A 12,716-nucleotide genomic window follows, 5' to 3' on the forward strand; every position below is an offset into this window, starting at 1 on the left:
ATGCTCGTCTTCCACCACAGGTACTACGGAGCTCTGTGGCAGTGTCCACACCAGCGCCATGGTCCGCCACCCCAGACAGCGGACGCATCGAGATTTCAATGTCAGGTCCCGCTAGGAGACTCTTACCTGCCCCCCGGTGACAGCCACGTGTTCCCAGGAAGCGCCTCACAGTAGTGCCCAGACTTACAGCACTGAAAGCTCATACAGAAAAGTTACATTTCCGCACAGAAAATAGGAAGCCTTCAGGGCTGCAAGTGCAGCCCCCTGTTCAGGGACCTGCTACTGCAGGCACCACCTTCAACACATATCTCACATGGCCTGGATGCAGGGTTATAGAGGAGGGCCTCAGTGCATCCTGGGACAGCTAAAGCTTTAACCTGTTGGTGCCTGCATCCAGATTCATCTCTACACCCTGATGTTTCCCTGTGGAAACCTATGTTACCTGCTGCAGAAAGATCAACTTTTTTTTTTTAAATCACACATGACACAATTAAAATGTAATTCTTTATTATTGATGAACCAGAAATTCAATACATTTAATACAAGAAAACAATTGAGGCTATTTATTAAGAATAATATACTTAGTCTGTACACCTAGACATTGTTTTGTGCACCAATGCATTGAGGATGCAATCACTTTAGTAAAACTACAAACCAATTCGCAAAATTGTTCACTGCTCCACTTTCTTATCATCTGCTTTGAGTTCTTGATGGTATCTGAAACGAAAAACAAACCATGCCTTGATACAGTGATGCCATATGTCTGATAGGGATTTCAAGCACATGGAAAGATATAGTTTATGCTATACAAAATTTTACATCTAGCATAATACAAACCTCCAGATTCTAAAAAGTTGGGATCCGCCTGCACAGCCAACAAAAAAGTTTACAGCAAACAGAGACCAGTTTTTAGGAATAATCACAAGGGAGTAACGAGACCATATGAGACCTGCCAGAAAGGGAAAAAAAATATATATACACACAGACATTATTAACTGCGCATCCTTTGTCCTTTTAACATGTTTAGCTATTTCAAGGATATAAAAGCAGTCCGTATGAAAGAAAAGGTGTGCAAAACAAACCCCACCACATACTTCATTTCATAAAACAGATTTAAGCAGTTATACATTTTCCATAAAATTTAGGGTGCAGTTATGAAAAACTTTACATTACCAGTACAAAAATTCTATAGTACTCGGACACAACTGAATATTTCCCACCAAATTACATTTACATTTGTAAAAAAAAAAAAGAGTTTCATATGATAACTATCAATATTGGACAAAACAAAAGGAAATGGCTTGCACACATTACAAATATTATCTAAACTACCTGTCAAACATTTATTTCTGGTAGCATACGTGGGCTTAAATACGAAGGGTTGTTTATGTTTAGTATTCTAAAAAGGTTTCCCAGGACATATTTACTCAAGAGGGATCACATGATGTACAGAAGCATCCTCATGCACCTAGCCTTAATACACAATGCAGAGTGACAACCCCTGGTGCAAGTGAGCTGTGCGATCAGATAGTCGCCGCCCAGGGGGAGTGAAAATTTGCCCCGTGCAAGTGTGCAAATGCATGTGTATGCTGTGCAAAAATTCCCCTCAGTCTGTGGACAGCTGTAAAACTGTTTGCATCACACTATCGAATGTTTTTCCCATTCTGTGCAGTCTGTGCGTAGCTCAATACTTACTCCTCCAGTGCGAAGAAATCCAGCTGATCAGGGCCGAAGCCGACGTCACACACCCGCCCTGAAAACGCTTGGGCACGCCTGCATTTTTCCGGACACTCCCAGAAAATTCAGTTACCACACACAAATGTCAGCTTCCTGTTAATCACTTTGCGAGCGCCTGTGCAATCGAAATTTTCGCACCATCCGGTCATCGTTTGGCGAAGCGCTTGCACATTGCGGTGCATACGGTGTCATTCTATATTCGCCCGTTGTGCAATTTCGCACAAAAGCGATCAAGTCTCAATCGAGGTCCAAGTTTGTTAGCAAACCAAAAAAGCAAGCAAATGGGCAAAACCACACTGAGGGTGGGGCAAATGTAACATGTGCAGAGAGATTTAGATTTGGGTGGGGTGTGTTCAAACTGAAAAATAGGATTTTAATTACCTACAGGTAAGTCCTTTTCTCGTAGTCCGTAGAGGATGCTGGGGTCCACATTAGTACCATGGGGTATAGACAGGTCCCTTGGGAGCCTTGGGCACTTTAAGAGTTAAATAGTGTGGGCTGGCTCCTCTCTATGCCCCTCCTACCTGACTCAGTCTAGAACCTGTGCCCGAGGAGACGGACATACTTCGAGAGAAGGAAATACACTGATAGTGGCGAGATTCACACCAGCTCACACAACAGAAAACCAAGCTAACCAGCTTGAAACAAGTCAGCAACGGCTGAACAACAGTACTTAACCAAGTAACAATGCAGTACTTAAGTAACAAATGCAGGAAAATGAAGCGCTGGGCGGGCACCCAGCATTCTCTACGGAATACCAGAAAAGGATTTACTGGCAGGTAATTAAAATCATTTTTCTCTTACGTCCTAGAGGATGCTGGGGTCCACATTAGTACCATGGGGATGTATCAAAACTCCCAGTACGGGAGGGAGAGCGCAGAGGCTCCTGCAGAACAGACGGACCAAACTTTAGGTCCTCAAAGTCCAAAGTATCAAACTTAACACACGTGTTTGATCCTGACCAAGTAGCCACTCCGCAAAGTTATAAAGCCCAGACAGCCACCCAGGAAGAACCCACTTTACGAGTAGAGTGGGCCTTAACAGATTTTGGACACGGCAAGTCTGCCGTAGAATAAGCATGCTGGAGAGTAAACCTGATCCAGCGAGAAATCATCTGCTTAGAAGCAAGACACCCAACCTTTTTGGGATCATAAAAGACAAACAGAGCGTCAGACTTTGTGACGAGAAGAAGTTCTCTTCACATAAATCTTCAAAGCCCTTACAACATCCAAGGATTTTGAAGTAATTGGAGTCAGTAGCCATTGGCACCACAATAGGTTGAGTAATATGAAAAGCAGACAACCTTTGGAAGAAATTGCCGACGCGTCCCGAGCTCAGCTCTATCTTCATGGAAAAAAAATCACTAGGGGTTCTTGCAGGACAATGCCCCCAATTCCGAAACATCTAGCAGATACCAATGCCAATAGTGTGACCGCCTTCCAAGCAAGAAATTGGACAACAACCGCCTGTAAAAGGTTCGAACCAATCCAACTGCAGGAACTGTGTGTAGCACCACATTAATATCCCAAGGTGCCGTAGGAGTCACAAAGGGAGGCTGGATGTGCAGAACCCCTTTCAAGAAAGTCTGAACCTCACGGAGGACAGCCAATTGTTTCTGGAAGAAAATGGACAAGGCCGAAATCTGGACTTTTATGAAGCCCAAACGCAGACCCACACCTGCTTGCATAAAGAGGAAAAACCACCCTAGTTGAAAGACCACCGTAGGAAAATTCTTGGATTCACACCAAGACACGTACTTTTTCCAAATTCGATGGTAATGTTTAGACGTAACTTCTTTCCTAGCCGGTATCAGGGTAGCAATAACCTTGTTCGGAATGCCCTTCCGAGCCAAGATCTGGCGTTCAACCTCCATGCCGTCAAACGTAGCAGCGGTAAGTCTTGATAAGAGAACGTCCCATTGCAGAAGGTCCTCGCGAAGAGGAAGAGGCCTCGGATCTTCCAGCATTAACTCCAGAAGATCCGCGTATCAAGCCATTGTTGGCCAATCCGCAGCAATGAGGAGTGCCTGAACTCTTGATCTTTTTTATCAGCTTGAGAATCCTTGGGATGAGTGGAAGTGGAGGGAACACATGCACTGACTGGAACACCCACGGAGTTACCAGGGCGTCCAGTGCCTGGAACTGACAGTGACAGTCCAGCAGCGCAAATCTTAGATAAGCCTGGTGAGGCGGCCAGATCGGAATGTGAAGGTACGCATCCTTGATATCCAGGGATACTAGAAATTCCCCTTCCTCCAGACTTAAAATCAACACTCTCAGAGACTCCATCTTGAATTAGAATTCCCTCAAATAAGGATTCAACGACTAAGTTCATATTGGCTAGAGATGTGCACCGGAAATTTTTCGGGTTTTGTGTTTTGGATTCGGTTCCGCGGCCGTGTTTTGGATTCGGACGCGGTTTGGCAAAACCTCCCTGAAAATTTTTTGTCGGATTCGGGTGTATTTTGGAGTCGGGGTTTTTTTTTTGTTTTTAGTTTTTCAAAAACCCCTCAAAAACAGCTTAAATCATAGAATTTGGGGGTAATTTTGATCCCATAGTATTATTAACCTCAATAACCACAATTTCCAGTCTATTCTGAACACCTCATACTACTATTTTTAGTCCTAAAATTTGCACCGAGGTCGCTGGATGACTAAGCTAAGCGACCCAAGAGGGTGGCACAAACACCTGGCCCATCTAGGAGTGGCACTGCAGTGTCAGACAGGATGGCACTTAAAAAAATTGGCCCCAAACAGCACATGATGCAAAGAAAAGAGAAAGGTGCACCTTGGTCGCTGGACGGCTAAGCTAAGCGACACAAACACCTCAATATCACTGGAATTATTCGTTCTAATCAATGGTATTATTGGTCCAAATCACTGGAAGAAAATGACAAAATGACTGAAATTATTTGGCAAGATCACTAATTAATAATTATAAATCACTGATGTTAATTGGTAAAATCTCACTATCACCTGCCTAGTGAAGTGGAATCTAGATGGGATTTTGTACCGGGGACACAATAACTTCATCAATTGTCTAAATCCCACTGCACTAATGGCGGAAAACGGGCACACGTCTAACAGCGCACTGGTTATACTGAGAACTGATGATACTACGGAGAACTGACACTGAGCAGCGAGAACAGCACTGGACTATTGTACTGTAGTATACTGGTCACCACAATGCAGCACCGACACTGAGCACAGATAAGCACTGATCAGGATACTAGAAGTGACACAGAGCTGCAAGATACAGCAATGGCCTACTGTACTGTATTATTATAATTATATACTGGTGGTCCCCACAATGCAGCACACTGAGCACAGATATTACCAGGTGTATCTCACATATCGCTCAGTACAGATTACAGGATGTATAAAATCACCAGGTGTATAACACACATCGCACATTACAGTATACATACTGGTCACAACAATGCAGCAGATATTGAGCACTGATCAGGATACTAGAAGTGACAGAGCTGCAAGATACAGCAATGGCCTACTGTACTGTATTACACTTATACTGCTGGTCACCAAAATGCTGCACTGTCCTACTATATACTGCTCACAATAATGCAGCACAGAGATCGCATACTTGACACGGGTGTAGTATGGTATGCTGGCGGTCGGGCTCCCGGCGACCAGCATACCGACAGTGTGGCGTGCGCACAAATGAGCCCCTTGCGGGCTCTTTACGCGCGCCACGCTATTTTATTCTCTCTCCGACCCCCACGAGGGAGAATAAGTGTCGGGATTACGGCGCCGGTATACTGTGCGCTGGGATCCCGACAGCCGGCATACTGAAGACCACCCCTTGACACACAGCTGCAAGATACAGCAATGGCCTACTGTACTGTACTACTATAATTATATACTGGTGGTCCCCAGTCCCCACAATGCAGCACACTGAGCACAGATTACGGAGCTTTTCAGGGAGAGAACGCAGCCACTTCCTATCCGTTCAATCTCCAATGCACGAGTGAAAAACGAGTTTTAATGGTAAGAACTTACCTTTGTTAAAACTCTTTCTGCGAGGTACACGGAGCTCCACAAGGATAGACATAGGGTGTAGAGTAGGATCTTAATCAGAGGCACCAACGGGCTCAAAAGCTTTGACTGTTCCCAGAATGCATAGCGCAGCTTCCTCTATAACCCCGCCTCCCTGCACAGGAGCTCAGTTTTTAGTTAACCAGCCCAACGCAGTAGCGGGAAGAGAGACGACAACAGTTAGTAGCCACATACACCACACTCTCGACAGGAGAAGTGTCAGCGGCTAATGCCATACCAACCCAAAGAAGCTAAGTGCATCAGGGTGGGCGCCTTGTGGAGCCCAGTGTACCTCGACGAAAGTTTTAACAAAGGTAAGTTCTTACCATTAAACTCGTTTTCTGCTGCGGGGTACACTGGGCTCCACAAGGATAGACATAGGGGATGTCCTAAAGCAGTTCCTTATGGGAGGGGACGCACTGTAGCGGGCACAAGAACCCGGCGTCCAAAGGAAGCATCCTGGGAAGCGGCAGTATCGAAGGCATAGAACCTTATGAACGTGTTCACAGAGGATCACGTAGCCGCCTTGCACAATTGTTCAAGGGTCGCACCACGGCAGGCCGCCCAAGAAGGTCCAACAGACCTAGTAGAATTGGCCGTAATGTGAGCAGGAGCTGATAGACCAGCCCTCACATAAGCATGTGCAATCACCATTCTAATCCATCTGGCCAAAGTTTTCTTGTGAGCAGGCCAACCCCGTTTGTGAAATCCAAAACAGCACAAAGAGAGAATCAGATTTCCTAATAGAAGCAGTTCTCTTCACATAGATACGTTGAGCCCCTACCACATCCAAAGACCGCTCTTTGGGAGACAGATCAGGAGAAACAAGTGCCGGAACAACAATCTCCTGGTTAAGGTGGAACGAAGAAACCACCTTAGGTAAATATCCAGGACGAGTCCTAAGAACCGCCCGGTCACGGTGAAATATCAGATACGGGGAACTACAAGACAAGACACCCAAATCTGACACTCTTATAGCTGAAGCAATAGCCAGCAGAAACACCACCTTAAGGGAAAACCACTGATCAGCTGAACCAAGAGGTTCAAACGGAGACTCTTGTCGGTGGTTTTGGAGGCGTTACAAGTCCCAAGGAGCCACAGGCGGGACATAGGGAGGTTGGATACGCAACACACCCTGAGTGAAGGTATGCACATCAGGTAAGGTCGCAATCTTTCTCTGAAACCACACCGACAAGGCAAATATTTGAACCTTGAGGGAGGCCAGACGCAGGTCTAAGTCCAGGCCCTGCTGAAGAAAGGCCAACAACTTGGCGATACTAAACTTGGAAGAGTCATAATGGTTAGATGCGCACCAAACAAAGTAAGAATGCCAGACCATATAGTAAATCCAAGCAGAAGCCGGTTTCCGGGCCCGAAACAGTTTGAATGACCGATTCAGAAAACCCTTTAGCCTTCAAGACGGAAGCTTCAAGAGCCACGCCGTCAAAGACAGCCGGGCTAGGTCCTGGTAGACACAGGTGCCCTGAACGAGGAGGTCTGGGCGTTGTGGAAGTAGAATTGGACGCTCTGACGATAGGCCCTGCAGGTCTGAGAACCAGTGCCGTCTGGGCCACGCTGGAGCTATGAGAAGCAGAATTCTTCTCTTTCTTGCTTGAACTTCCGAATTACCCTGGGCAGGAGTGACACCGGAGGGAACACGTACGGCAGCCGAAACCTCCACGGCACCGCCAGCGCATCCACGAATGCTGCTTGAGGATCCCTTGTCCTTGCTCCGAAGACCGGAACATTGTGATTGGGTCGAGACGCCATCAGATCTACGTCTGGAAGGCCCCACTTTTTCACTAGGAGTCAAACACTTCTGGATGGAGGCAACCACTCTCCGGCGTGTACGTCCTGACGACAGAGAAAGTCCGCTTCCCAATTCAGGACTCCCGGAATTAATATTGCAGATATGGCCGGTAGATGGCGTTCCACCCAATGTAGAATCCGTGAGACTTCCTTCATTGTCAAACGGCTTCGAGTGCCGCCTTGATGATTTATGTAAGCCACTGTGGTGGCGTTGTCCGACTGTACTTTAACAGGACGGTTCTGAATTAAATGCTGGGCCAGGTTCAACGCATTGAAGACCGCCCGCAATTCCAGAATGTTGATCGAGCGGAGAGATTCCTCCTTGGTCCACCGACCCTGAAGGGAGTGTTGCTCCAGCACCGCGCCCCAACCTCTTAGACTGGCATCTGTCGTCACAGGACCCAGTCGGATATCCAGAAGGGACGGCCCCTGCACAATCGTTGGTCCTGGAGCCACCAGTGCAACAACAGACGGACCTCCGGAGTCAATGAGATCATGTGAGACCCGATCCGGTGAGGCAGGCCGTCCCACTTGGTTAGAATCAGCCTCTGGAGGGAACGAGAATGGAATTGAGCATACTCCACCATGTCGAATGCTGACACCATGAGGCCCAGCACCTGCATCGCCGAATGTATCGACACTTGCGGACGAGAAAGGAAGCAACGAATCCTGTCCTGAAGCTTCAGGACTTTCTCCTGAGACAAAAACAACCGCTGCTTGTGAGTGTCCAATAGCGCTCCCAGGTGCGCCATGCTCTGAGCAGGGACCAGGGAGAAACCGGACAGTCATATGACGTAGGAGAAGTTCTGGGGAATTTGCCAGGATTAACAAGTCAGCCAGATACGGCAGTATCCTGACCCCTTGACGGCGGAGTACCACTGTCATCACCACCATAACTTTGGTGAAGACTTGCGGAGCCGTAGTTAAACCAAAAGGTAACACCCGAAACTGGTAATGGAGGTTGCCAATCGCAAACCTCAGGTATTGCTGATGTGACACTGCTATAGGAATATGCAGGTAAGCATCCTGTATGTTCAGGAAGACCATGTAGTCCCCAGGTTCCAAGGCCAGAACTATAGAGTGAAGGGTTTCCATACGGAACTTGGAAACCTTCACAAACCTGTTCAATGCCTTGAGGTTGAGAATGGGCCGGGAGGACCCATTCGGTTTCGGGACTAGAAACAGAGGAGAATAGTACCCCCGGCCCCTCTGAGCAAGAGGCACCTGTACTACGACTCCTGTATCCAGGAGGGTCTGTACCACCGAATGTAGAGTGTTTGCCTTTGTCTGGTCCACTGTCCGGCAAAATCGATGAGGGGGTCGGTTTTTGAAGGCTATGGCGTAACCTCGAGTGACGACTTCCCGTACCTAGGCATCTGAAGTGGTCTTCAACCATTCCTGGGTATACCCTAGAAGCCGGCCCCCCACCCTGGGATCCCCCAGGGGGAGGCCCGCCCCGTCATGCGGCAGGCTTATCGGTCTTGGAAGCTGGCTGACGGGCAGCCCAGGCTCTTTTGGGCTTCGGCTTACCAGGTTTGGAAGTGCGGGCCTGCTTGTTGTACGCCTGACTTTTTGCTTTACCTGAAGGACGAAAGGGACGAAAGGAAGTACCTTTAGCCTTCGACACAGAAGGAGCGGTACTTGGCAGACAGGTAGTTTTGTCAGTAGCCAAATCAGCCAGTATCTTATTTAAGTCCTCCCCAAACAGGGAGTACCTCCAGGGTTTTTCTAGAGTCCAAATCCACAGACCAGGATCTCAGCCACAAAATCCGGCGAGCCAGGACTGATGTAGTAGATGCCTTGGCTGCTAGGATACCAGCATCAGAAGCCGCCTCTTTAATACAGCGAGAAGCTGTGACAATATATGACAAGCATTGTCTAGCATGGTCAGAAGAGATTTCAGCTTCTAACTCCAAGGCCCATGCTTCAATAGCCTCTGCAGCCCATGTTGCTGTATTAGTTGGCCCTTGTGCAGCACCCGTGAGGGTGTAAATCGCTTCCAGACAACCCTCCACACGTTTATCCGTAGGCTCTTTTAGAGACTTGACGGTAGTAACAGGTAGAGCTGAGGAAACCACCATCCTAGCCACATGAGAGTCTACTGGAGGAGGCGTTTCCCAATATTTAGACAGCTCTGGCGCGAGGGGATAGCGAGACAGCATCTTCTTTTGAGGCACAAACTTCTTACCCGGGTTTACCCAGGGTTCCTGACGTATATCCACTAGGTGGTCAGAGTGAGGTAAAACTTGTTTAAACCACCTTCTGACGCTTGAACCTATCTGGTTTCTTAGGAGGGGCGGATGGCTCGGGATCATCCTTAATCTGTAAAGTTAACTTAATAGCCTCCAAAAGATCAGGAACATCCACATGTGAACTACCCTCCCCATCAGCAGTATCTGTGTCAGAATCTGTGGGGTCAGTGTAAGCGCCATCTTCATCAGACGAGGTGTCAGTGACAGCAGTGGATTGTGAGGAGATAAGAGCTCGCTTAGAGGACCCCTTGGTCTTAAGCGAGCGAGGGTCAGACTTTTTAGTAGTCAAGGACTGGTTCAACTTCAATTGAGCAGATAAAATTGTCCGCCCAAGGCAGGTTAGCTGCGGAGACCACATACGGTTGCACTGGCATAGGAGGTCCCATAGGGGGTGTTAGTTTAGTAACTAGCGTGTGTAGAAGCGTGGAGAAAGTAGCCCACAGTGGGTCATTATGTACCCCCGTTGCTACAGTCCCACTGGGGGGCAAGGAGCCCCCAGGACCAGAGCCCACAGCTGCTATAGTCTCCTCATAGGGGTCTGTGGCTTCAGCAACACCGGCAGTGTGTTCAGCCCCAGAACCGTTACCTTCAGAAGCAGACATGATATAACTTGCAGTATCAGGTAACAGTACAATTGGCAGCAGCACAATACCTCTTAACCAAACCCCTGCGCAGTGTAGTCAGCACAAGCAGAGATACAGGAGAGATCTGGTGACTAAAATCAGAGAAAAATACGTATTACAGTATATCTTGAGAAAAACCTATATAAAATAAGAATTTACTTACCGATAATTCTATTTCTCGTAGTCCGTAGTGGATGCTGGGGACTTCGTCAGGATCATGGGGAATAGCGGCTCCGCAGGAGACAGGGCACAAAAATAAAGCTTTAGGATTAGGTGGTGTGTACTGGCTCCTCCCCCTATGACCCTCCTCCAAGCCTCAGTTAGGATACTGTGCCCGGACGAGCGTACACAATAAGGAAGCATATTGAATCCCGGGTAAGACTCATACCAGCCACACCAATCACACCGTATAACTTGTGATCTGAACCCAGTTAACAGTATGACAAACGTAGGAGCCTCTGAACAGACGGCTCACAACAATAACAACCCGAATTTGTTTGTAACAATAAACATGTACAAGTATTGCAGACAATCCGCACTTGGGATGGGCGCCCAGCATCCACTACGGACTACGAGAAATAGAATTATCGGTAAGTAAATTCTTATTTTCTCTAATGTCCTAAGTGGATGCTGGGGACTCCGTCAGGACCATGGGGATTATACCAAAGCTCCCAAACGGGCGGGAGAGTGCGGATGACTCTGCAGCACCGAATGAGAGAACTCAAGGTCCTCCTCAGCCAGGGTATCAAATTTGTAGAATTTTGCAAACGTGTTTGCCCCTGACCAAGTAGCAGCTCTGCCGAGACCCCCCGGGCAGCCGCCCAGGATGAGTCCACTTTCCTTGTGGAATGGGCCTTGACAGATTTAGGTTGTGGCAAGCCTGCCACAGAATGTGCAAGTTGAATTGTGCTACAAATCCAACGAGCAATCGTCTGCTTAGAAGCAGGAGCACCCATCTTGTTGGGTGCATACAATATAAACAGTGAGTCAGACTTTCTGACTCCCGCCGTTCTTGAAATATATATTTTCAATGCCCGGACCACGTCCAACAACTTGGAATCCTCCAAATCGTTAGTAGCCGCAGGCACCACAATAGGCTGGTTCAGGTGAAACGCTGACACCACCTTAGGCAGAAAATGAGGACGCGTCCGCAGTTCTGCCCTGTCCGTATGGAAAATCAGATATGGGCTCTTATATGATAAAGCCGCCAATTCTGATACTCTCCTGGCTGAAGCCAGGGCCAGTAGCATGGTTACTTTCCATGTAAGATACTTCAACTCCACCGATTTGAGCGGCTCAAACCAATGGGATTTGAGAAAATCCAAGACTACATTAAGATCCCACGGTGCCACTGGGGGCACAACCGGGGGCTGTATATGTAGTACTCCTTTTACAAAAGTCTGGACTTCAGGAACTGAAGCCAATTCTTTCTGGAAGAAAATCGACAGGGCCGAAATTTGAACCTTAATGGACCCCAATTTGAGGCCCATAGACAATCCTGTTTGCAGGAAATGTAGGAATCGACCCAGTTGAAATTCCTCCGTGGGGGCCTTCCTGGCCTCACACCACGCAACATATTTCCTCCAAATGCGGTGATAATGTTGTGCAGTCACCTCCTTCCTGGCTTTTACCAGTGTAGGAATGACCTCTTCCGGAATGCCTTTTTCCCTTAGAATTCGGCGTTCAACCGCCATGCCGTCAAACGCAGCCGCGGTAAGTCTTGGAATAGACACGGTCCCTGCTGAAGCAGGTCCCGTCTTAGAGGTAGAGGCCACGGATCCTCCGTGAGCATCTCTTGAAGTTCCGGGTACCAAGTTCTTCTTGGCCAATCCGGAGCCACTAGTATCGTTCTTACTCCCTTTTGCCGTATAATTCTCAGTACTTTTGGTATGAGAGGCAGAGGAGGGAACACATACACTGACTGGAACACCCACGGTGTTACCAGAGCGTCCACAGCTATTGCCTGAGGGTCTCTTGACCTGGCGCAATACCTGTCCAGTTTTTTGTTGAGGCGGGACGCCATCATATCCACCATTGGTTTTTCCCAACGGTTCACAATCATGTGGAAGACTTCTGGATGAAGTCCCCACTCTCCCGGGTGTAGATCGTGTCTGCTGAGGAAGTCTGCTTCCCAGTTGTCCACTCCCGGAATGAATACTGCTGACAGTGCTATCACATGATCTTCCGCCCAGCGAAGAATCCTTGCAGCTTCTGCCATTGCTGTCCTGCTTCTTGTGCCGCCC

At 47.9% G+C, this 12,716-nt stretch overlaps 1 protein-coding gene across 1 annotated transcript in view; it reads right to left on the reverse strand.

Moving 5' to 3' along the window:
- Positions 1 to 490: 490 nt before the first annotated feature.
- The window catches only part of MPC2 (mitochondrial pyruvate carrier 2), a 57,719-nt gene continuing 45,493 nt past the window's right edge, over positions 491 to 12,716 (reverse strand). Inside the window, exons 4-5 of the mRNA XM_063957238.1 lie at positions 838 to 949; positions 491 to 717 (exon numbers count right to left, since the gene is read on the reverse strand). Of these exons, the coding sequence (XP_063813308.1) occupies positions 672 to 717; positions 838 to 949 (158 nt within the window). The 3' untranslated portion in view covers positions 491 to 671. The remainder of the gene's footprint in view (positions 718 to 837; positions 950 to 12,716) is intronic.

Source organism: Pseudophryne corroboree, chromosome 2 (assembly GCF_028390025.1).
Source record: "Pseudophryne corroboree isolate aPseCor3 chromosome 2, aPseCor3.hap2, whole genome shotgun sequence".
Taxonomy (NCBI): Eukaryota; Metazoa; Chordata; class Amphibia; order Anura; family Myobatrachidae; genus Pseudophryne; species Pseudophryne corroboree.